A 27,258-nucleotide genomic window follows, 5' to 3' on the forward strand; every position below is an offset into this window, starting at 1 on the left:
CAGATTCGGTCACATATCCCCCTCTAGAGAGTTCAGCTACAAACAAGTTACCTGTAGAGAGTTCAACTATAAACTAGGGATTCCACGATAGTCATGACATATGACATGTCGTGACATAAAGCTCCGTGATATATGATATGACATAGGCTTCTGTATGTCGTGACATAAATATCTCCTACACTTTTCCATTCATTTTGATCAAATTGGTGCAACAAATATAACAAATAAATATTAGCAATGTTGGTTGTTGGTGTCATAGTTAATATTGCTGATGTTTAAGTTGATATTTTTGCATGTTTGAATCAAAATAGCTATACAGTTTCATAAGTAACAGCTTCAGTTTTGAAACTTTAATTATGTTGTGACACAGGGGCAGATACAGGGGGAGGGGGGTTAAATGCGCTTAAGCCTATATATAGGCAAATACACATAGGTTTTAAAAAGTGCTATATATAACTTTCGAAGCATACCTCCTATGGCTACATAATTTACTTCATTCTACTCATACTGTAAAAGTGCTACAATGATACCTAGAGTTTCCCCTTTGTGCTAAAGCATGATGCCAGAACTCGCCATGTAATCAACTTTTCATAAACATGCAAAACCTTTACATACCTTTATAAAATGATCCATAACTTGATGGTAGTTGTTCCAATCGGCTTCCAATAAGGTTTGTTTGCTTCGCCTTTAAATTTCGCATTAGGTCATACAAAGTTCATGTAATTACATCCACAATCAAAGTTAAACAAGTGGTGAGAAGCTTGATTGATGAATAACACTAATTGCTGTTGTTTTTCGCTTCATAATAAGTCTCCATTGTTACAGTGTTATTTAACTCTCCCCAAGTAGCCCGTGAATATACTTTTGATCAACGTGTAGTGTTATACTAAAGGAGTTGAGCTACCCTACCTAATGTTGCCATGTATGTGTGAAATGTGTCAACATACATCCCCAAAAGTTTCATGTGCATTTAAGGGTTAAAAATTTTACAATTTTTTTTTAATTTATGCAAATATTTTACCCATTGCAATCAATAGCCTATACTGAAAATTTAAGCTTGCGTCATCATGTCGAGTTTTCGCAGATCCAGTCACATATATTTGTAACTGAACACCCTACAAGGTATTTGTAGTTGAACTCTCTACAGAGTGAACTTTTGTAGCTGAACTCTCTACTGTATGACTTGTTTGTAGCTGAACCCTCTACAGATAACTTGTTTGTAGCTGAATTCTCTACTGGATGACTTGCTTGTAGTTGAAGAATGGCTTGTTTGCAGCTGAACTTTCCACAGGGTGATTGCTTATAGCTGAACTCTCTACCGCTAACTTATTTCTAGCTGAATTCTCTACAAATCTACAGGGTGGCTTATTTGTAGCTGAACTCTCCACACAGAGATTCGTTCGTAGCTGAACTCTCTACAGGGTGATTTGCTTGTAGGTGAACTCTCTACTGGATTATTTGTTTGTAGTCTCTATGAGTGAATTGTTTGTAGCTGAATTCTCTAACAGGTGACTAGTTTGCAGCTAAACTTTGCAGGGTGAATTGTTTGTAACTGAACTCTCTACAGGGTGATTCGTTTGTAGCTGAACACTCTACAGGGTGATTTGTTTGTAGCTGAACTCTCCACAGGTGATTTGTTTGTGAGTGAACTCTACTGGCTGAACTACTCTCTACAGGTGACTTGTTTCCAGCTGAAGTCTCTACTATGTGACTTGTTTCTAGCTGAATTCTCTACTGAGTGACTAGCTTGTAGCTGAACTCACTTGTTTGTAACTGAACTCTCTACTAGGTGACCTGTTTGTAGGTGAACTCTACAGGTTACTTCTTTCTGGTTGATCTCTCTAAAGGATGGCTTGTTAGTAGCTGAACTCTCCAAAGGTTGATTTGTTTGTATAGTGCGAGACATTGTAAACTTCCAAAAATGACACACTTGTTTCATAACTTTAGTTCAAAGAAACATAAAGCCACCAAATTTGGAACAGGTGTTCTGTACACAAAAATTCCAATTCTCTCTACTGTTAGAGCACCAAGTGTATGCTTCATGAGAAAATCATGTTTTAAACTTTTTGAAAGTTTGGGTGTGTCTGCCAACTATTTACTAAAACTCAAACTAGCTATAGTTGAAACAAAAATTTCCACTGCAAAACGTTTGCAATTTTATCCTTAGAAACATGATATAGCAGCATTTTTGAAAGCATGGGTTGTAAAAAATCTGGTGAACCATTATAAGTATGGCTTATGCTATAAACAGTGTACATATTATATTGTAAAACTTCCACTGTAACAGAATTTAAAAATTCTAAAGTTAACAATTTTAAAATTCCAAAGTTAACTATACTAAACAAAAAACTAGAGTATAAAACACTGCCAACGCAATTATAAATTCATTAGTATTGTACAGCTGCTCCTAATTTGGGGCATCAAAAAGTGCTTTTTATGCATTACCTAACGAGTACATCATAGTACTAAAAAGATATTTTGAATAATATCTTGAATATTTTCCCTACATTTTCAAGTTTTGGAAGTTTATAATGTCTTGCACTATAGCTGAATTCTCTATTGGGTATAGTTGTACCTGAACTCTCTACAAAGCTACTTCTTTGTAGCTGAACTCTCCAAATGGTGATTTGTTTGCAGCTGAGCTCTCTACTGGGGGACCTGAACTCTCTACAGGTGACTTATTTCTAGCTTATCTCTCTATTATATGGTGGCTTTTTGTAACTGAATTCTCCACAAGATAATTTTTTGCAGCTGAACTCTCTACTGGGAGACCTGTTTGTAGCTGAGCTCTCTACAGGTTACTTGCTTCTACCTGATTTTTCTACTATATGGTGACTTTTTGTAGCTGAACTCTCCACAGGGCAATTTTATTGCAGCTGAATTAACTCTCTACTGGGGGACCAGTTTGTAACTGAATTCTCTGCAGGTTACTTGTTTCTAGCTGATCACTCTATAGCGTGGCTTTTTGTAGCTAAACTCTCCACAGTGGTTTGCTTGTGGCTGATCTCTCTACAGAGTGGCTTTTTGTAGCTGAATACTCCACAGGCTGCTTTGTTTGTAGTTGAGCTCTCTACTGGGTAGCTGGACTATCTACTGGGTAACTTGTTTTACCTGAACTCTCTACTTGGTGACTTGTTGCATAGTTGAACTACACAGTGACTTGTTATGTAGCTAAACGCTCTAATAGAGTGACTCTAATAAGTGACTGTACTATTAGAGTATCTTGATCACGCACTTACTACACGTAGTTGGATTTTATTTTATAACTCAGTATCTTTTACTCCAATTCTTCTATACTACTGTGAGTACTTTTTATGATGATTATTCCATCTACATACTGATTTTCAGCCCAGTTTTCATAGCAGTTTGCCTAGTAGGTGTGAAAACTAATAATTTTTTTCATTCATGAAACTCAAGATGAAACTTGATCGTGCAATTGTAACACAGGTTGTCATATCTCCATGGTCTTTATATCAATTCCTTTTAAACCACAAGGAGGCATTCCATCTACACAGCGATTTTCAGCTCATTCCTTGAAGGGGTTTACCCTGTGGGCATGACAAAAGTTTGATCTTATTTCACATGAATAATCAGTCATAACTCTGTGAATGTTTATTGAATTCCTACCAAACTTGGTACTGAGATTTGGTTTAATGAACCCTTAAGTGCACCAAATTTCAGCTTGATTGGAGTGCGCATTTGTATGTTATGTCAGATTTTGCAAGTGTGCAAAAAGAAAAAAATAACAGAAAAACCAAACCTTTGGCCACTTGTATCTCGGAAATAATTGGGGAAATTTTCTTCAAATTTCATATGCAGACTCCCCTACCTGGCAGGCACTTCTGTAGCAATTTGGTTACAATTGGATAAGAAATTACAGAGCTACATATGCATGAAAATCATGTTTTCTTTCTTCCTATCAATATGCTCAGAGTGTTGCATGCTGGCTTCTTGGCCGCACAACACACTACCATGTGTCTTGATCAATAGATACTGCGGTATGCAATGAAGATTGTAACATACTGTTTGCAAAGCAAGTTGATGTTAATATGCACATCACATCCTAAAGCATTTTTGTTGAGATGCCTAAGCAAAATGAGGTTGCTGCTACAGAGTCTGTAGTCTCACATAGCCAGTCCTTATTTCTCCACACAGTGCTTATTGATTGGAAACTATAAGCGCATGCTCCAAAAGGGTCTTGGGACTCTACAATAGAAACATTCTGCTGGCAAACCATCTCTGGGTAAGTGAGCATTGACTGGCCCTAAACCACTTTCAGAAGAGGTGTGGATGACCACAGTTGGCTTCATCCTCAGCTATAGGCAAGGCTTCAGCCTGTTCAAACCCTACAACCAAGGTAAGAGAGCTATTAAAATTTGCTTGCAATGAGTGCAATCATGTCTGAGATGTGCCATACGAAAATACAGAGTCTCGCATCCAGATAGTGGGCTCGTGGCATAGCTACATAATAATACTACTAATACCTTAATTGCCTTACCAGCTACATCTGTCGTTTTCTCTGCGAGCTGTCTGGAGGCAAGACTGCATATTCACGTGGCAAATCAGCTCACAACTCAGACATGATTACACTAATCACTCTAATCACCCCCACTAATCACTAATCACTCTTTTCTAATCCAGTTGTCCAGCATGTGCTATGTTTGTGCTGGGGGTGGTAGGCAAGGGCAGTCCATCCAGCTCACTACAAGCAAATTTAATAGCGTTCTTACCTTGGTTGTAGTGTTTGCCTATAGTTGAGGATGAAGCCAACTGTGGTCATCCACACCTCTTCTGAAAGTAGTTCAAGGTCAATTGATACTCACCTACCCAGAGTTGGTTTGCCAGCAGAACTTTTCTACTGTAGAGTCTCCAGACCCTTTTGGAGCAGTCGCTTATAATTTCTAATTGATAAGCACTGTGCAGAGAAATAGGGTCTGGCTATGCAAGACTACAAGGTCTGAAGGTGTACCGTACAGTACTTTAAAACCATAACTACAGCTCATTGTTGAGCCTCACAGCTCCTCTTATCATACAAGGCTACGTGGACATGAATGCTAGGCCTGGGAGATAATTTAGGTTACAAGATCTATCGGTAGCGAATTTACTTATCTAAATCTTCGTCATCTATGTAAGTTAACCACAGTCAGACAAAAACGTTGTGGAAAGGTGTCAAACTATTTGAAAAGTGATAAAATTTCTGACTTGACATCCACTACTTGACTTTATGTCAACAAATATGTAAAATTGTGTTATTGTGTTTACAAAACTTCTCACATTATTATCGAGATAAGATCAATTATCAAGATAAAATAGTTGTCACTTATCAAATACAAGTTTTACAACCCTAATTAATACAGAAATTGTATAGTAAATCTTACCTCATTACTTTCTTAGAGATGTTTTATTTCCAGCTTGTTGGCACATACAATAAACACATGCCATCAAGTATATCACTTGATTCACTATTGCATGATATGATGCTTATGTGGAATGGGCTCTGTACTACATAGTGGAACATATAAGTAAAACATTTTTACCTGATTTGTAAGCACATTGCCTGAGGGCTACATACTAACCATTATTTTATTTGAACAACTGTTGAGCTCTAAGTGGAAATATAACACTCCCATAGCATGGTGAATCAACAGCTTCTGCTTAAAAAAGTATTGTAATGATGACTGACTTGAACACATGCAGTTGAACAAAAGTGTGTACAAATTAGATGCAAACCAGGGACAGATCCAGACCTTTTAAAAGGGAAGTTCCTCCCTATGAACAGGAGAACACGATGATTCCCAGGATTTATCCATTGGAGCGTTAATTCCCTGAACATTGAAGTGATAAAAACTTATGCAAATTTTTTTCTGGAGTTTGCATTTTTTACCCATTGTTTTTAAATGTGTTTTATTACAAAATCGATATTGTGCATAGATTGATGATGGTTTTCCCAAATTCACAAACATAATATGTACGTAGTTTGTTCGAATAGCACTTCCTTAGCAGCAATTTAATTACAAAATCACAAATAAATGAATTAATGAAATTACAATAATTAATTTGTGTAAATATATGATAATTTAGTACATGCATTTTACCAAGAACATTGTGTCAACCTCACACTAATTGCAACAAAAGCAAACGCAATAGATTTAGTTTCCATATTATGTTCTAAATGACAGAAAAAAAAGTCCTAAGGAATCGTCATGGGGGAAAAGTGCGAAAATCATTGAAATAAAAACCCACTTATTTGCTCCTTACTGGTTTGAGGTTTTTACAGTGTTTATAGTCATATCTCAGCTAGGATACTACTTATATCAAAACTTATTATACCATTAAAAAGCTCTCGCAAAGACAAATCTTTTGGGACTAAAATTATCACCTTAGGACAATGTGTTAATGAGTTATAATTAAATATATCCTGGATTTGCTTACTCTTTGTACATGTACATGTTTTGCAACTGTAACTACTGTAGTAATGCCTTTATGCATGCTACAGAGTTTTATAATGAGGTTGAGAGTTTTCAACCAGCAGGAAAAAGGATATGTTGTGGATGCGCAAATTATCACATCTACCAATGAGAATGATCAGGCCCAACATTGTATGGTATATAAGGCAGAGTAGTTGTAGTGGTTTTTTAATGCTGGTGATAGCATGAGAAGAGTACTTACTAACTAACTGAACAAGCCAGGGCAAACTTTGTCAATCTTGACATTAGGTGCTGAAACCTGGGAATGAACCAGGGACCTTTAGATAAAAGTAAGTTGATTATTCAGTATTCCAGTTCACTCAAATATTCTCAATTCTTCTTCCAGGGATGCACAACCTGTATTGTGCACCATCTACAAGACTTCTACAGACACAGGTGTCCCATCTTCTACTCTAACAACAAAGGGTAGTTCAACCACTAACCAGGTCAGTATTTCCAGGAATGACAGCATTTGTACTATGCCTGGGGAAGTAGTACATCAGCAATGTTGCCGCAAATACTGCAATCCACATCAAATAGCAAACGACACCAACCAAAAGGAGCCAATGCCAAGCACATCAAGCAATGGCAGGCCTGTATGTTTGTCATCTAAGGAGAGATTTTTGGTCATCTTTGGTCATCTTCGGAGGGATTCAGGTTGATCCACTGCTCCTCTTTCAGATCAGAGACTTACTACTGTCATGTAATCATCAGATGATCTGGAGTTAGCCTTCAAACATGAGCTGTGTAGAAGTTAGCCAGCACTTGCTGATGCAATATAGAAGATTTGTGAAAGTGGTGTCCTAGCAGATATCCCAAATGATGGCATTCAGTATATCCTGGATGGAGGAACACTTCTACAATGCATCCCATGCATGATCTCGTGGTTCTACATAAGGAGATATCTGACACCAGTACACAGAATGTGTAGCAAGAAAGTACAAGGATTCCATAGTTGTATTTGATAGCTATTAAAATATGAACACAAAAGATATGACACATCAGAGGCAGCCAAAAGGAAAGGTTGGTGAAACTGTGACATTTGCTGCTAACATGACCACCACAATGAAGAAGGACCAGTTAGGTCCAACCGAACAAATGAGCAGCAATTTATTTTCATGCTGACTACAAAAGTAACTACAAAACTTACCATGCACCAGGAGATGCTGATCTTTTGATTGTTCAGATGGTGTTCAATTTGCTACCACCAGTACCACTGTGCTAGTTGGTAAAGACACTGACCTCATTGTTCTGCTCTGCTACCACACAAGTCTCGACTACCATGACACCTTCTTTTGTCTTGAGCCAAAGAAAAACACAAAAATAGCTTCATGTCTGGAACATCAGAGCCGCAAAAGAAAAGCTTGGTCAAGACATCTGTAACAACATCCTCTTCATCCATGCTATTCTTGGGAACATCACGTCTCTATGGGATTGGAAAAAAAGACATCCCTTAGCAAATTCAAAGCAAGCATATATGTTGCATGAGCAAGCAAGGTGTTCCATTCTGATTCAGCCTCCACACATGATGTGATAGATGCAGACATGATGTGATAGATGCAGACATGATGTGATAGATGCAGGAGAGAAAGCTCTAGCACTAGTCTACAATGGAATGTTAACTGACACACTAGATTCCCTCTGACATAAATGGTTCTCTGAAAAGGTGGCTTCAAAAACATCCCACAATCCTTATCACCAATTTCAGCAGCAGCAAAGTACCACATCCTTCAAACGTACCTTCAAGTTCAAGAATGAAAAGGATCAGCTATAGAACTTCATCCTAGAGACTGGGGATGGCAAGAGTGTGAAGATGGGTTTGTGCCCCTTCAACCATCGCTACCTCCTGGTCCTGAGCATCTGCTACGGGTGATCAGATGCCTCTGCCAGACTGACTGCAGTACACTAAGATATTTGTGCAAGAAGCACAATGAGTGCACTCCCACTTGTGGTAACTGCAAGGGAACTGGCTACACAAACATATCTCATGACAATGGTAGTGACACACTTGAGTAGTCATACAAGGGCATTTGCTACAGTCTCTTTGATAGCACTGTATATTATTAATTATATTTGATTATAACTCATTAACACATTGTCCTAAGCTGATAATTTTAGTACCAAACGATTCGTCTTTGCAAGAGCTTTTTAATGGTATAATAAGTTTTGATATAAGTAGTATCCTAGCTGAGATATGACTATGAACATTGTAAAAACATCAAACCGCTATGGAGCAAAATAGTGGATTTTTATTTCAGTGATTTTCACACTGTTCCCCCATGAGGATTCCTTAGGACTTTTTTCTGTCATTGAGGACATAATAAGGAAACAAAATCTGTTGAGTTTGCTTTTGTTGCAATTAGTGTCAGGTTGACTCACATAATGACTGTACTATGCAATTCTGCATGCTTTGCTATAAAACAAAAATAGCATAGTATATAACATTAATTTATACACTGTTGAGGCTATAGTTAGCTGTATGCGCCTGGCTTTTAGAAGGTTCTGTTGTTGCTAATTTGTAGAGCTGTAACTCAGAAGTTATTGGCATAAGAGGCTGATACTTTGCCAAAGCCTACTTGGCATTGTAGCAATAAGGGGAAATTCCCTTTTTGGCATGCCTAAGTAAACTATAAATATTCAATAATTAAAAATTCCAAAAAAAGCAGACGCATGCAGGCACAATTATAAATATTGTTTTATTTTACATATTTTGCCACTTATAGGTGATAATCATTACTGAGGAGGAATTATTTGTTGGTCACTAATTTTAATATAATTAACTCTGTAGCTTAATGTGATGACTCCCATAGTTAATGACATCAATATGCTATTAATGTTCTGACTATGTGAAATGTAATGATACAAAATTGTGCTATAATTACTTTGTTTACAATCACATTATCTCTAATCCACCCATGTAAAAAGCTATAAATCTTATTTGTATTGAATGTTGTAAATTGGATATGTCAAAACCAAACCCACCACAGTTAAACATTTCCTGTCACAGATTAACCAGACTTTGATTGAAGCACTTTTAAAAGTGCTGTGTTTTAGAAGTGTACATTTTTAAGGTTCGTTAAAATGCACAACAGTATACAGAAATCAACAAATTTCAATATATAAAATTACACGTACATAATTATCAAACAGTACAGTAGTACCGTTCAGGTAGGGATCGTGGTGAAAATTTTGTATGCCGCCCAAATTTCACCTTTAAAAATCATCCTAGAGACATTTCACGTGACGAAAATCACCTTTACAGAGTAATACTAGTCCATATAATATGCAATACAGCATTAAATATAACGAAACATTCACAGGTGGCTGGATACAGAATTTTTAAAAATTGCTAAAACTCTAATTTTAGACTCACTGCCTCACTGCCTTACTCACTGACCACAGTCGCAAAGTTAGAGGCCAAACGAAGCAGCACATGGCCACTATTTTACACCACAATAACAAACTCACCATTGGGATGTGCCTTTTGGGGTTCTGATGAGTGTAGGTTCTCTGTGCCTTGTCATTTCTTTTATCTTCAATCAGGCTGCTTGTCTTCTTCATCCAACGAAACTATATCGAGGCGTTAACTTTCTGTATCAACACTTTCTTTCAGCAACATATATAGATGCCACAGAATTATTTCCGAAATAATTTCAGAGCTGGACTTCAGAAGTGCTTCAGTTCTGGCGCTACTATAAGACTAGATACACCGTATGTGCAAGTCCCTTGGCTGACTCGAGATATACTCTAATACAACAGTCACTCTAATACAACAATCATGTATGATATTCTAATAGAACAGTCACAAGTTATATTGTAGTTAGCTGCACTACAACAAAAGCTAAGCAAACTAGTATTTTAAAAATTGTAAATTGAAGTAGGGATCTATGCAACAAAAAGTAGTAAAACAAGAGATGAATGATGGTGTTACAGTATAGCTCAGTGGGAAAGTCCTTACTTTGGCATTGAGCAAAATATAGCCAATGTGCCAAAGTAGGGACTTTCCCACTGAGCTATGCTGTAATACCATCATTCATCTCTTGTTTTACTACTTTTTATTGCATAGATCCATACTTCATTTTTAAATTTACAATTTTTTAAAATACTAGTTTGTAACTTACAATCATCATTGTCTATAGCTACTGTAGCTTGACTAGTACCACCAACACTAACACCAGTAAGTAGTGAGGATGAGTCAACTTCAATTGTAAATGTTTCACTTCCTTCCAGTATATTATCATCATATATTGTGATGCCAAATGAAGCACCGGTCTGTCCAGCAGGAAAAGTGACAGTGTATAGTCCAGCAGTATAATCAACACCACCTAGAGAGTGATTAGTATATAACATGCACAAAATTAAGGACAACATGTAAAAAGGTCAGTCATAACTAAATCAATGACATTGTCACTGATCACATGTACTCACTTGTGGCATTAACTGCTGTATCTCTAACTTGTACAGTAATATCAGTTGATGATGGGTTACTGAGAACTAGTACTGGTTGTGCTGATCCATCATCTTCACCAACTCTGTATATTGCTCTACTAAATGACACAGTAGGAGCTACAACAAAAAGAACAATAATATTCATTACACTATATACATCAGTTCACTTACAGTCATCATCCAATATTGTTACAGTTAGAGTAGCACTTGACGATAGCGTAACTCTACTAGTTAGTGAGGATGTGTCAATGGTGAGACTAAATGTTTCACTGGCTTCAAATATATTATCATCATTTATTACAACATTAAATGAAGCACTAGTCTGTCCAGCAGTGAATGTGACATTGTATGGCCCAGATTCATAATCAACACCTCCTCCTGTAACATTACCACTACTATTATTGTTGTGATGATGTTACTTCACTCACTAGTGGCAGTATTCTGATTATCTCTAACTTGTACAGTAATACCAGTTGATGATGGGTTGGAGAGACTTGCTGTGAATGTCACTGAACCAATACTCTCACTAAAGCTTACAGTAAATCCCAAAGTAGCAGCTGAAAGTTTGCAAAATTTTAGTCAGTTAAGGTTACAGTATATTTTAAAATGCGTGAGCAAGACAAAGTACAAAATCTGCTTTTACTAAAGTAGGGACAAATAATTTCAACAATTGTGTTGTGGTAGCAATACAACTGTTTGTACTTGTGTGTTTAGCAATGTTTTATTAAACGTGTCACCAAAAAACCAGACTAACAGATCTCTGAATCCTTGCGCTTTTTGTAGTTTCTTTGTGTGAAACATACTTTTAAAGGCTTGTATCTCCATCACTGAGAAGAAACACACCAAAAACACTTCCACAGGACCTAATAAATTTAATATACAGTATCACTATGCCCCGGAAATGTCCATAGAGCCTACAGCTTTTGCTGCATTTAGCAGCAGAAAAACATTGTAGTGACAGCTGAAGTGTGAAGCTGTCTAACCTGTGTTACTACAATATCTTGTGGTGTTCTGTCATTTCAGCTGCCTGAAGCTATACAAAAACAATGAATGTGAAGGGATTCACATTCACATTAAACTTTTTACTCTGCTAGATCGGTTTTATGGCATTCTCAAACATATTGATAGGCATTCAAAATTTTGAATTTTGAATGATTGCCCTTGACTATACTGCAACCTTAAGCTGCACTTGCAACAATATTTAATGATCACCTTATTTGATACTATAGTCTAACACAAGACCAGGGCTGGAGAAAGCAGTCTGGCCAATCAGGCCATAGCCTACCACTTTTTAAGCATTAATTTAAAAAATATATACTCTGAGTCGCTGATAGGCACTGGTCGATTATGCTGGCATGTTGTTGGGAATGATAGATGCCTAAAGCATGGCATGTAAACATTGTGTTAATGCTAGTACTACTTACATCACACTGTTAAATCCTTTCTCATGACAATCAGTCATGGAAAGGAACAATCTACCTAAGGAAATAGTTTCCACAAACACTGTTGCATCCTTCAAGGCAAAGCTTGACAAGTACTGGGACAGTACAGGCCATGGATATGAACAAAGGCTTACAGCCTAATAACATTTTATTGTACTCTTGTACGTGTATCCATTATGTTAATAATAATAATAATAATAAAGATTGAAGCAATCTAATAGAACAGTCACCCTAATAGAGCATTCGGGTAATTACTGATTCATTCAATTATGTACGAGAAACTGGAAGTCATGGACCATTTAACTCAGACAACCATATCTGACAACAGTTCATATTGATACACCTTCCCTAATTCCAGCTCAGAATGAAATTATAGTCAAACACTTTAGCTAGCAAACATGAATGGAAGTGCACATAATTGGATAAAATATTTGAGCACTGCAGCATAGCATCGCAGCATAGCATCAAATGTAACATTGTCTCTCATGATGATACATTTGAGCAGTACCGTATTCATTGATGTGCATGCACTGTACCAAAATACTAATAAATTGTAAAGTAGTATGTTAATAAACCAATAGTGCTGGATAAGACACATTTGGAATTACAACATGACCACATGGATAAACTGACAGAAAGAATAAATATAGCATGTTAACTAGCACATTAATATTGGAATAGTTTATCATTGAGATGTATGTCAATAAATATGTCAGTCACTTACAATCATTATCCAGTATGTTGACAGTAGCACTACCAGGATTACCACGAGTGACACCATCTGGTAATGGACCAGTCATAATAGTAACCATAAAGTCCTCAACATTTTCCAATATATCATCATCATTCATTGGAACACTAACTGAAGCACTGGTGTCTCCAGCAGCGAATGTGACAGTGTATGGTCCAGAATCATAATCAACACCTCCTCCTGTAACATTATTACTACTATTAACATTTTGTGATGATGTTACTTCACTCACTAGTGGCAGTATTCTGATTATCTCTAACTTGTACAGTAATATCAGTTGATGACGGGTTACTGAGTACTAGCCCAAGTTGTACTTGTCCAGCATCTTCATTAACACTGTATGTTGACTGACTGAAGTTGACAGTAATAGCTGGAAGTAGACAATAGATCCTTGTTAACACAATTATTGTCCATAGAAACATTACTAATATATCACTACTGCAACTTTTAATCTGAAAAATTAGCTGTTATTAAAAAATGGTACAGCTTTCAAGTTGTGAAAAGATACAATATCAAATATGTTTACTAAGAAATAGCTGTAGTGCACAACTAGATTAAAATGTAAATGACATTATCATCACTGTAGATATTTCTTGGCTGCTACTTCTGATTTCATGTCTTTGTGCAAAACTTTGGCTTCACCCTATTTCACAACTCAATGGTTTTGGCTGATTATTAGCAAATTCCAAAGCTGTTTGTAGTTGGCTTTGGGGCTTGCTTTAATGTTTATACAAATTCCCCTCTAACATTTCTACTCAATACCTGCATATCTACTCCTAGTTTAAACGTGTATGTAAACCTCATTTAATTAACCATTCAGTTAATTACAAACCCCATGAAATTAACTATTTTAGCTAATTATGTACAATAGCTATAGCTAAATGTACCCATCCAAAAACAGCTTATAGCTGCAAAAAAAGTACGCGTCCAAGTAAAGCAGAGTTAACTGCGACAAAAAGTAATGTCATAATGTGGCTATGTGTGAGGTGTGCAAGTTGTAAAATTAATATTAGCTAATCAGATAATACAATATTATTGTTAAAGTGTTAATGAGAACTACATGATGCTGCTAGTTTTTAAGTGTGTGAGCACTTTCATAAATGCCACACAAATTTGATTCTCAATAAAGCAATGTGTATAGATTCTCTGATAGCAATAAATAGTTTGAGTTTGGCCGCCTTTCCTGTAAAGTAATTTTACAACTTGCACACCTCGCACATGGCCGGATTATGATATCATTACTTTTTGTCGCATTTAACTCTGCTTTACTTGGACGCGCACTTTTTTTACAGCTATAAGCTGTTTTTGGATGGGATTTCAATATTTTTTGTTAGAATAAGCATACACTGTTGATAACAATAGGTGAGTTTCCATGGTTTTGACAGAAACCCCAGGTTACAGTGACAGAACATTAAAATACAATCTTAATTTTAGTGGCATGCAACTGTAGTCAACCAACACCCATTTTAACTAGTAAACCCTTTTGCCTTTCATTTTGTACTGCATTAAAATGATCAAAATACTCTAATAGAGTAGTCACAAAACAGCTGTAACACAGCAATCAATATTACAGCATAGTTACAACTTCTACCTAGCATTGAATTGTATAGTTTAACTTACTAGCTACTTACAGACTTTACAATATAAAAATACAGCACTTGTAGAAATGTGACTGTTCTATTAGAGTGATTGACTGCTCTATTAGAGTATCTCGATCTACTTCAAGCATTGACTAATTCAAGCAGAGAAGCCACACCCCTGCCCATATCAATAGGAGCTCTTGTAAAATGAAATAATAATAGTAGAGAAATGGCAAGCATGTACAGAGACAATAGAGGGGCACGTAATTATGTCCTGTTGTAAATACACGCCTTTAAAATTTATATTACTACTAAATAAGCGCACCAGAATAGGCTGTAGAGACTGTTGTCTCATTACTTGTCTTTTTGTATTGAAGGGATTTAGTGCCACTGAGACACAATTGGTGAGTTTAACTATACATGTATTTGTGTTGCAAAACTTAATTGTAAAAGGCAATTAGCACATACCATGATAAAACATCTCTTGTGATTATTAGACATTGGACCAGGGTAAAAGTTTTACTGCTATATTTAGATGTTGTAGCATTTGTATATCTTAGTATCTTAATAAATAATCTTCCATGATCACTAATCACTAAGGCCACTCCTAAAAATTCATTGTTTCCCATTTCCCGCCCACACACAGATTCTCTTCCCGTATGGTCATTCATTATTGCTGTCAACTGAACATTTTATTCATTGTTTAGGCCATACCTATTTGAAAAGTTGCTGCTCGGACCCAACCAATCCAATTTTGTACAGATTTTAATTAAGAAAAAATATATAGATCACGTGACACCTTTAAAATTGCTGCAAAAGATCGAGATACTCTAATAGAACAGTCAGTTGGTACAATTTTGATCTCAAATATAATGCTAGCTATCTATAAACTTAAAACCAGTGTGTTCCTCACCCCTGATGAAGAAAATCTATGATAGCATCAGTGCAGTGCTCATTGAACTACTAGCTATGTTTATCCGTTTTAAATTAGAAGGGATTTGAGATGTCTGCATACAGCTTTAATGTGACTTACTGATCTATTTTGGCTTGTAACCAGAAATAATAAGTATGTATATATCTAAAAATAATAATATTATAGTTAGTTAGCTTTTTATCTTTTTTTTTACCTACCAACCGACCCATTTTGTTGTAAAACGAATCTGAGCAACAACTTTTCAAATAGGTATGGCCTTATCCTGTGATTGCATAGCAGTAACTAGTTTAGCATTCAGAAAGCCCATTTAGCTAGCTTTGCACTGTTCAGGTTATTAGTTTAAATACCTCTACTGCATTCTTACCTGTTAGTTATGAATTTCGAAAATTAGTGGAAATATCTATAATGAATAATGGATAATGAACCGCCCACTTGCATGTATTTTTGAGGTCAATGAAATGGGAAACAAGGAATTTACTTGGAGTTGCCTAATGGTACAGTCACAGGTAGGGACAAAATTTTCTGACCTAGCATATTAAGGAGGTGGCTACATTTTACAGCCTTAAAATGGTATGAAGCATGCTGTTCTAACTGGCTATAGAGATGGATTTAGTGTGTGACAGTGTATGAGACAGTGAGTGCTGGCAGCAAGGGGGCAGCCAATCTGTTAGAGCACCAAAGGCACTGCTTCAGATGTAGGCAGTTGCCGAAAGTGTAAAAATTTTCACTTTTGGTCCTTATAAGCTCCTGATGAAGAAAGTGATGAAGTTATTTTCCATAGGATACATATTTTCAGGGTATCCATTTCAGTTCTACTATATAGTAGCCAAGCACAAGACGAACATAACACAGCATTCCAGTGGTTTAGTGGTGACCACAACATTGCCTGAGTTAAACTGTGGTAAGATTTGAGACTACCAGAAGCCCTGGAATGCCTTCAACACATGAAATACCAAATATCTAATGCCTGGCTTTCATCCATAGTGGACCTGTCTTGGTGGCCACTTGTACAGAAGGGAAACAGCTGCCACACAGTCTTGCAAGCAAAACAGTTGCCACACCCCTTAATTATCAATTTTTAAAATCTTGAGCAAAATTGTGTGTGCGAGTGAGTGTAATGTTGTGCTTCGGTAGTGCCGTGTATAAGGTAGCCATATCAGATACTGCCTAGCAGTGAGACATAATGAGTATTTAAGTCACAATGCGTTACTTTATCATCCATCTAAGTGCAATCCCTGAATGTGTCATTTTGTGTACAGAACAATCTGCCACAAGAAGTGACCTGAGTAAGGTTTCAGCGTATATCGTTAACCATTAATATTGCTCACCATTGTAACAGTGAAACCTAACTTAGCGGCCACCTCTTTAATAAGATCACCTCGTTATATTGGCTACCTCTAGTAGGTCCCAAATATAGCTAAGCAGTACTTTATGACCTAATTAATAAGGCCACCTTGTTATTCAGGCCAAATTTTTTGGTCCCACAGCTGGCCATATTAATGAAGTTTCACTGTACTTATGTGAATTTTTATTTTTCTTAACTTTTCTTCTTCAGGGTTACTGATGGGCACTATGAAGCATTGTTGATTAGTTCGTGCACAATGTGATGACTTGAAATGCTATAACATATGTAGCATGTCTTGTATGTACATGTTGTAATTAGTGTTGCACCGATATGAAATTTTAGCCGATATTCTGATAACCGATTTATAAGAATGCATTGATGCCGATATCACTAGCCGATCCGATATGATACATAAATAATAAAAAAAAAACTTTAATAACTTTTCATAAACATTACAAACTCACAAACAATGTGTTGTTACAGTTACTCTGGTAGAAAGGTATTAGACTGAATCACTGATAGTTTTTTACATAATGTAAACTACAGGGTAAGTTGCTTGTAAGTAGTACCAACTAGAACAAAATTGTTTTGTATGAACAATAGCTCCTCTGATAATTCTGGCATAATCCTGTTTCGTTTTTCATCATGTAGGTCTCCTGCAACAGAGAACAGTCGCTCGGACGGCACTGAAGTGGCAGGTGCAGACAGGAATTGTCGGGCTAGTTTTGAAAGAATTGGAAATTCTTGACAATGCTGTGACCACCACATAAAAGGGTCACCTGTTTTGAAATCTATTAAAGGCACACTTAAGTACCTATCCACTTCACTAATAGATGTGGGCAGGTCTTATCAGCAACAATTTCAGAAAATACATCTAACAGAATGCTACTTTTTAGTGGGCAAACTCTCTTAGGCCTTGTTGGTCCCTCCATTTCAGTGCTACCTTGCAAACCAGTGTCAAGCTTGGACATTTCTTCCAATAAAATTTCTTTAATTGTTGCTTTAACAATATTACTTGAAAAGAATTTGTCCTTAAACCTAGGGTCAAGGAAAGTAGCAAGAAATAACTGCTTGTTTTCTTCAATTCTGTTAAAACGTAGTTTAAGCGAATGAAGCAGTTCTCTTTTCATAGTGCGAATGCCACTGTCATCAGTGTTTTTTTCAAGTGCTCTGGTAAGTATACGTATGTACGGTATGACGATGGAAATAGCTGCAAGGTCTGCAGATATAGACCTAGTGATCTCTTCCACAGGAGATAAAATTTCAATAACTCTTTTCATGACATCCAACTGGTGAGACGAAAGCTGTTGAACACTGCTATTTTCAGCAGCATATGCTGCTAACGCCATCTTTTGCTCTTGGACTGATGTCAACATGTAAAATGTGGAATTCCATCTTGTTTGGACATCCTGCTTCAATTTATGTTGTGGAATATTGAGGCTTTCTTGAATTCTTTTCAAATTATGAGAAGCAACAGACGAGCGGTGAAAATGCCCAACTATACTCTTGCATATCGCAATGATATCTTTCACTATTTTCTGAGATAGTAAGCCATCATTGATTGCTAACTGAAGAGAATGGGCAAAACACCCAAAATGTGGTAGAGAAGCATCACGTATGGCTTTAGCCATATTACTGGCGTTGTCAGTGATCACTAAATGCACCCTCTGCAATGTTATTTCCCATTTTTCCAGTATGCTGAGTACCTGAGCAGCGATGTACTCTCCAGTGTGGGCTTCAGTAAGGCATTGGGCATTCAAAACAGCAGAAACTCGCTTGAACTGGCTATCAATCCAATGGGCTGTAAGGCTAAGCAATGCCATATCATTCACACTTGAACTCCACGCATCCATTGTAAAGCTCAAGTAACTTTCATCATCACAACTGTTGATCAGCCTCACAACTTCCTCTTTCATTCCAGAGTATATTTTTGGAATAATCGTTTCAGTAAAATATTTCCTACTGGGGCGGATCTAGCAACTTCAAGACTTGCCTGAATCCCACATCCTCTACCATTGAAATTGGCTGGCAGTCAATCGCTACCATCTCACCTATTTTTCGGTGTACTCGTTGTGCCCTCTGGTCATTGATATCCCAGCCCTTACTTCGGTCTTGCACTTCACCTAAAGAAAGTTGTCATTGTAGTTCCCGTTTTCTTGTTTCCATTGGCTGCTTTGGCTCCTTTTCCGTTTCCCTTTCCAGGTATTTTGAGTGGATTTCCGGGTGTCTTTTTACTAAATGGTTTACAAGGTTAGTGTAGTAGTATAAGACTTCGTCGTAGAGCCACCTCTGGGAACTTTCGCTTCACACTCATCACAAATAGCAAACTTGCTGTCCTCATCAACAGTAAAAGAATTCCCAAATAACTAATGTTTTTCTTCCCAAATCACTGCTAGGGTTTACTGCATTGCTAGGGTTGCTTGCGCTCGACCTTATGCTTTCCGCCATTTTCGGGCATTAAAATAGACAATTAATCGGTTACGGCGCTTGCATAAATCACGTGTACTTATATCATATCGGCTAGTGTTGAGTCTTTTGATCCGATACCGATACCGATAAGTATAATTTAAGCTGATACATGGCTTAACCGATAGCCGATCCGATTATCGGTGCAACACTAGTTGTAATGTGTTGTAATGTGTCCACATATCTTAGAAATAAATATAATTGTATTCTCTATAAATATTCAGTTCCATTGTGCCACTGGATCATAAGTGGGTTGAGTATGGATCATCCAGGACATTTGGGTCACATTTTTTTCTGGCCAAGTAGATCTCATCCACTGACAGAATATACAGGATCAGATCATGCGTATAAATTACGGTGGAACTTGTTTATTGCCACCTTCACTCAATAAGCAGGTAGCAGTGTATAAATTCTCAATTTGGAATTGGCTTTTCAAGAGAGGTTGTCTTTCTATACTGGTGACCATTAAGACCGGTTGTACTGATGGAGTGTACATACTAGAGATGCAACAATATCCTCCACTTAGTGTCGTTTGATAGTGATGCAATGGAGACTATGTATTGTTGTATTTAAATACTATACTATTGTATTGCAACTCTAGCACATATTATCTAATCCAAAACAGCCAAGCTGTAAAAAAAGTGTGCGGCCCTCAGAAAGGCTATGGTGAATAAAGATGTGAAATCCAAGGTGGCGGCCAAGAAATGGCTGTGATGGTAGGTTAATGGTAAAAATTTTAATAATGACAATTCAGGTACATTTTGTGAAGCGGCACAAAAATTCACCTGAATTGTCACTATTAAAATTTTTACCATTAACCTACCATTACAGCCATTTCTTGGCTGCCAACTTGGATTTCACATCTTTTTTTCACCATAGCCTTTCTGAGGGCCGCACACTTTTTTTACAGCTTGGCTGTTTTGGATTAGATTTCATTTCTTTTTGTATTTGTATACCCCAAAGCCGGCCTATGGCCAGCTTTGGGACTTTTTAAACCTATGTCTTTTTCTTTACTACAGGAAGAAGAAAAGATGAAGTAGATGTACTTTAAATATTTTATCAGTAAATGTACAAATTATATATATAATACATATGTGACCGGATTTGCGAAAAGGGGTCTTCCACACACATTCAATTTGCCAACTTTGACAATTGATAACTTCAGATTGGAAAGAGCTATTGCCTTGACATTTGGACAGTGGTGAGCACCACTATAGCTGAATACATGGTGAAATGTTTAGGTTAATATGTTACTTGAACACTGAGTTATGGTCTCCAACGTTTACGGAATTGGATGTGTGTGGAAGACCCCTTTTCGCAAATCCGGTCACATATATTGATTACAGAAATCTCCATGGTGGTTTCTTTGTAACTGAACACTCTACAAGGTGACTTCTTCTAATTGCTCTCTCTACAGGGTGAATTGTTTGTAGCTGAACGATCTACAAGGTAACTTCTTCTAGCTGATCTCTCTACAGGGTGATGTGTTTGTAGCTGAATTCTGTACAGGTGATTTGTTTGTAGCTGAGCTCTTTACAGAATGGTTTCTTTGTAGCTGAACTCTCTAAAAGGTAACTTCTTCTAACTGATCTTTCTACAGGGCAATTTGTTTCTGGCAGAATTTTCTACAGGGTGATTTCTTTGCAGCTGAACTCTCTACATGGTGGTTTCTTTGTAGCTGAACTCTCTACAAGGTAATTTCTTCTAGCAGATTTCTCTACAGGGAGATTTGTTTGTAGCTGAACTATCTACAAGGTAACTTCTTATAGCTGATCTCTCTACTGGGTGATTTGTTCGTAGCTGAATTCTGTACAGGTGATTTGTTTGCAGCTGAGCTCTTTACAAAATGGTTTTTTTGTAGCTGAACTCTCTCCAAGGTAACTTCTTCTAACTGCAGGGTGATTTGTTTGTAGCTGAACTATCTACAAGGTAATTTCTTCTAGTAGATCTCTCTACAGGGTGATTTGTTAGTAGCTGAACGATCTACAAGGTAACTTCTTCTAGCTGATTTCTCTACAGGGTGATTTATTTGTAGCTGAATTCTGTACAGGTGATTTGTTTGCAGCTGAGCTCTTTACAGAATGGTTTCTTTGTAGCTGAACTCTCTACAGGGTGATTTGTTTCTAGCTGAAATCCCTACAAGGTAATTTCTTCTAGCTGATCTTTCTACAGGGCAATTTGTTTGTAGCTGAGTTCTCTACAGGGTGTTTGTTTGCAGCTGAATTTTCTACATGGTAGTTTCTTTATAGCTGAACTCTCTACAAGGTGACTTCTTCTAGCTGATCTCTCTACAGGGTGATTTGTTTGTAGCTGAACTCTCTACAAGGTGATACTTCTAGGTGATCTCTCTACAGGATTCCTTGTTTCTAACTGAACTCTCGACAGGGTGATCTGTTCATAGCTGAACTTTCTACTGGGTGATTTGTTTGCAGCTGAACTCTCTAAATGGTGGTTTCTTTGTAGCTGAACTCTCTACAAGGTAATTTCTTCTAGCTGAACTCTCTACAGGGTGACTTGTTTCTAGCTGATCTCTCTACAGGGTGATCCGTTCATAGCTGAACTTTCTACAGGGTGATTTGTTTGCAGCTGAACTCTCTACATGGTAGTTCTCTACATGGTAGTTTCTTTGTAGCTGAACTCTCTACCATGTGACTTCTTCTAGCTGAACTCTCTACAAGGTGACTTGTTTCTAGCTGATCTCTCTACAGGGTGACTTGTTTCTAGCTGAACTCTCTACAGGTGATTTGTTTGTAGCTGAACTCTCTACATGATGGTTTCGTTGTAGCTGAACTCTCTACAAGATAACTTCTTCTAGCTGATCTTTTTACACTGCATATTTGTTTGTAGCTGAGTTCTCTACAGGGTGATTTGTTTGCAGCTGAACTCTCTAAATGGGAGTTTCATTGTAGCTGAACTCTCTACAATGTGACTTCTTCTAGCTGAACTCTCTACAGGGTGACTTTTTTCTAGCTGAACTCTCTACAGGTGATTTGTTTGTAGCTGAACTCTCTACATGGTGGTTTCGTTGTAGCTGAACTCTCTACAAGGTAACTTCTTCTAGCTGATCTTTTTACACTGCATACTTGTTTGTAGCTGAGTTCTCTACAGGGTGATTTGTTTGCAGCTGAACTCTCTACATGGTGGTTTCTTTGTAGCTGAACTTTCTACTAGGTAACTTCTTCTAGCTGATCTTTCTACAGGGTGATTGATTTTTTTTGCAGCTGAACTCTTTACATGGTGGTTGCTTTGTAGCTGAACTCTCTAAAAGGTGACTTCTTCTAGCTAAACTCTCTACAGGGTGATCTTTTTGTAGCTGAACTCTCTAAAAGGTGACTTCTTCTAGCTGAACTCTCTACAGGGTGATCTTTTTGTAGCTGAACTCTCTAAAAGGTGACTTCTTCTAGCTGAACTCTCTACAGGATGATTTGTTTGCAGCTGAACTCTCTACATGATGATTTCTTTGTAGCTGAACTCTCTACAGGGTGATTTTTTTGTAGCTGAAATCCCTACAAGGTAACTTCTTCTAGCTGATCTTTCTACAGGGTGATTTGTTTGTAGCTGAATTCTTTACAGGGTGATTTATTTGCAGCTGAACTCTCTACAAGGTGAATTCTTCTAGCTGAACTCCCTACAGAGTGATTGATTTTTTTGCAGCTGAACTCTCTACATGGTGGTTTCTTTGTAACTGAACTCTCTACAGGGTGATTTGTTTGTAGCTGAACTCTCTACAAGGAAACCTCTTTTAACTGAGCTCTGTACAGGGTGAATTGTTTGTAGCTGAACTATCTACAAGGTAACTTCTTCTAGCTGATCTCTCTACAGGATGATTTGTTTGTAGCTGAACTATCTACAAGATAACTTCTTCTAGCTGATCTCTCTACAGGGTGATTTGTTTGTAGCTGAATTCTGTATAGGTGATTTGTTTGCAGCTGAGCTCTTTACAGAATGGTTTCTTTGTAGCTGAACTCTCTACAAGGTAACTTCTTCTAGCTGATGTATCTACAGGGTCACTAGTTTGTAGCTGAATTCTCTACATAGTGGTTTCTTTGTAACTGAACTATCTACAAGGTGACATCTTCTAGCTGATCTTTCAACAGGGTGATTTGTTTGTAACTGAATTCTCTACAAGAAAACTTCTAACTGATGTCTGAACAGGGTGAATTGTTGTAGCTGAACTCTCTACAGGGTGATTTGTTTGTAGCTGATCTCTATACAGGTTACTTATTTCTAACTGATCTCTTGAATTCTGTTCAGGGTGACTGCTCTATTAGGATGACTGCTCTATTAGAGTATCTCGATCTCGCACTTGCTACACCAAGTTGGATTTCGTGTTATAACTCCGTGGCTTTAAGTCTGATTCTTCTACACCATTGAAGAGCCTTTCTAAGATGATTACTCCATCTGTACAGTGAATTTCAAAGCATTACCCCAAGCGGTTTATCTGGTAGGCGTGGCAAGTATTCGTTTTTTATTAGCTAATCTCGATTGCGTAATTGTTACACACTGTTGGTTTTGTTGTTGTATCTTCCTGGTTTTTAGCTCGATTTCTTTCAAACCACAAAAGGTTTGAGGTTAAATAGTTAACCTATGCACCCACCGATTTTCAACTTCTTCCCATACGCGGTTTACCCTGTAGGCATGACAACATATTGGTGTTATGTTTCGTGCATAATCGCTGATAACTCTTTGCCTGTTTATGGTATTCCAGCCAAAGTTGGTACCGAGATGCGCCTTTATACCCCCGTTCTGTGTGCCAAATTGCAAGGCAATCGGATAACGCGTTCGCGTTGTATAGCAGTTTTTGTAAGTGTGCGAAAAGAGGAAGAAAAATAAGAAGAAAAAAAAACAACAAAGAAACTAAGCCAATTTTTGAAGTCGCATATCTCAGGAATGCCTGAAGCGATTTCGCTCAAATTTGGAATGTGGAGTACTGAAGTTGTACACAGCAAAAGTCGTCTTGTTTCATCAAGGCAGCACAAAGCTATGGAGGTGCGAAAGTTGTGTTTTCTTTCTTCCTGTCAATATACTCACGGGGTTGTGCGCCGGCTTCTTGGGCCGCACGACACACTACCGTGTGTCTTGATAACAGGAATGTTTGTTAAGTGTTTAGACATACTGGAGCCACACCCACCCATCTGGATCCTACAAATGGAGTCATACAAACTTGTTGTTTCATTGTACTTACTTGTTACTCCCATTGTGTTTGGATGACTATACATGCCGTCATGTGAGACTTGCTACCATGGCAGGCCACTGGAGACGATTTTCATAGCAGTTATATCACAGTCATTATTGTACAATTCTTACATTATTGTTGTGAAAACTGTTTGGTATTCATGTGTCCTCTGTATGTTGTAATTACATGTGTGGGGGTGCTATAAAATGCATGGTGACAATTGTAAATTATCAAGTGGTTTTGCACACTTCCCTTTAGGCTAGCTACATGTGCTAATTACTCACAGCTTGTGTCAACAACTGGTAATCACAGTTGTGCTCTGTGTCATTCTTTAAGCCGCACTCTTAGAGAGCAAATTACATGGGGACAACTAAATTCAAATTTCAAATCAAACTGTGGTATGCAGCACCACAGATTATAGTCAGCACACTTCTTTGTGGCTACATGCACTGATTAACCACACACAGCGCCAGTTCATTAATAACCAGTGACCACAGTTGTGCTCTGCGTCATTCTTTAGATTTCGAGTTAAATTCTTACAGAGAGCAAATTACGTGGGGGCGACTAAATTCAAATTTCAAACTAGCCATTCTCGAAACGATGTTTCAATTTCAACAAAACTTTCAGAACAGTTTAAAGACACATTGCCCTACATTCCAAGCGAGTATTGTGGAAAACAACAATATGGGTTTTGTATTTGGCCTCTAGGTCGACTGAGGACGACTGAAACTTCATTTGGTGCTGAAATTATGACTGTATGGTAAAATCTATGATATGAATCTTGAGGCAATTGAGAGAGTACTGAAACGATAGCAGGGTAGTCAATGTTGGAATGCATGCACAAAGGAATGCAAGGCATACACCTGTGGTTGCGTCTAACCACATGCGATAAAAATAATTAAATTAAAAAAAAAAACAAAAAAAAACCAAACATCCACTATGATGTCGACAATCTCGATCACGAAACAGTCGGCATGGATTTGCTTCACTGCTTGTGTGGTAGTTACTAGTGACACAATGAGTTCAACTCTGGAATTTCAGAGGGATAGCGTAAGTGATGGGTGAGTTACAGGAAGACCGAATTTGACAACGTTCGTTCCTGTAAAATCCTCACATGTAGTGGTCGCATCATTTATTCTCTGCAGCGTGCGTTCCTGCTTTACTGGTCACGCAACTCACTACTGTGAGACTTGATTTTATAATCACAAATTATTAAATTTTTTGCTTCATTTGCTTAGGAAGCATAATTCAAACAAACTACTTTAAACTACAATTATGCACACAGACATGTCTTCTCAACTGTTTTATATAGCAAAAATTCTTTTCAGAAAGCCTCAAGGTCCCCTTTCATCTTCATTCGCATAAGTACGGAACATGCCCTCTTTCAACTCAAAGGAATACACTATCTCTGGTAGCCTACAAGGTCAATTGTAAATGTTTCGCTTCTTTCCAGTATATTATCATCATTTGATTGTAATGTCAAATGAAGCACTCATCTGGCCAGCAGGGAAAACGACAGTGTATGGTCCAGCAGTATAATCAGTATCTCCTAAAATGATTAGTATTTAACTTGCACACATTAGGACAACATGTAAAGGTCAGTCATCATCCAATATTGTTGCAGTTAGAGTATCACTTGATGATAGTGTAACTCTACTAGTTAGTGAGGATGTGTCAATGGTGAGACTAAATGTTTCACTGGTTCAAATATATTATCATCATTTATTATAACATTAAATGAAGCACTGGTCTGTCCAAGAGTGAATGTGACATTATATGGTCCAGAGTTGTAATCAACACCTCCTCCTGTAACATTTTGTGATGATGTTACTTCACTCACTAGTGGCAGTATTCTGAGTATTTCTAACTTGTACAGTAATATCAGTTGATGATGGATTGGAGAGACTTGCTGTGAATGTCACCGATCTAATACTCTCATTGAAACTTCTTGACACTTCAGTAAATCCCACAGTAGCAGCTGGAATTTTGTAAAACTTAAGGTGAAATTTTAGTCAGTCAAACTGCACTTGCAGCTATTTCTATTGATCATTTTATGGTCACTACACATATCTATTAGTCTAACCAGAAATGTTATCATGAGATAAACTTGTATGTTGGAAAGTGTTACTAGATATAGTACATTAAAGAGCTAGTAGCATTTAAGTAATATTGTAAATAAATTATTCAAACAATATAACTATATGTTAAAATCTAGTACAACCATGTGAGCTAACCAATTTTATTTCAGTCTCTATATCCCCTTCTTAAGTGTAATCAATTATTTACTTTACATATATGTTAAGGCATAGCCGCGAGTGCTATATGAAAAATAAGGTACGAGACGCGTGGCCGAGATGCTAGCATCTCGGCCGCGCGCGCGCGAAGTACGAGGCGCGCGAAGCCGAGATGCTAATAAAGCACTTGGCTTCGAAGATGCTAATAAAGCACTCGGGATGAGAAGCCGAGATGCTAATAAAGAGATGCGAAGCCGAGATGCGAAGCCGAGATGCGAAGCCGAGATGCTAATAAAGCACTCGGCTTCGAAGCCGAGATGCTAATAAAGCACTCGCGCGAAGCCGAGATGCTAATACTTTATTTTTCATATAGCACTCGCGGCTATGCTTTAAATGATTTATGGAACTTTCTAG

General features: G+C 37.4%; 1 protein-coding gene across 1 annotated transcript in view; it reads right to left on the reverse strand.

Annotated features, from left to right (window-relative positions):
• Positions 1 to 27,258, reverse strand: part of LOC136246072 (adhesion G-protein coupled receptor V1-like) — a 251,552-nt gene that overhangs the window by 80,339 nt on the left and 143,955 nt on the right. The window contains exons 23-28 of the mRNA XM_066037520.1: positions 13,342 to 13,479; positions 13,083 to 13,289; positions 11,345 to 11,473; positions 11,088 to 11,294; positions 10,896 to 11,033; positions 10,589 to 10,792 (exon numbers count right to left, since the gene is read on the reverse strand). Of these exons, the coding sequence (XP_065893592.1) occupies positions 10,589 to 10,792; positions 10,896 to 11,033; positions 11,088 to 11,294; positions 11,345 to 11,473; positions 13,083 to 13,289; positions 13,342 to 13,479 (1,023 nt within the window). The remainder of the gene's footprint in view (positions 1 to 10,588; positions 10,793 to 10,895; positions 11,034 to 11,087; positions 11,295 to 11,344; positions 11,474 to 13,082; positions 13,290 to 13,341; positions 13,480 to 27,258) is intronic.

This window comes from Dysidea avara, chromosome 15 (genome assembly GCF_963678975.1).
Source record: "Dysidea avara chromosome 15, odDysAvar1.4, whole genome shotgun sequence".
Taxonomy (NCBI): Eukaryota; Metazoa; Porifera; class Demospongiae; order Dictyoceratida; family Dysideidae; genus Dysidea; species Dysidea avara.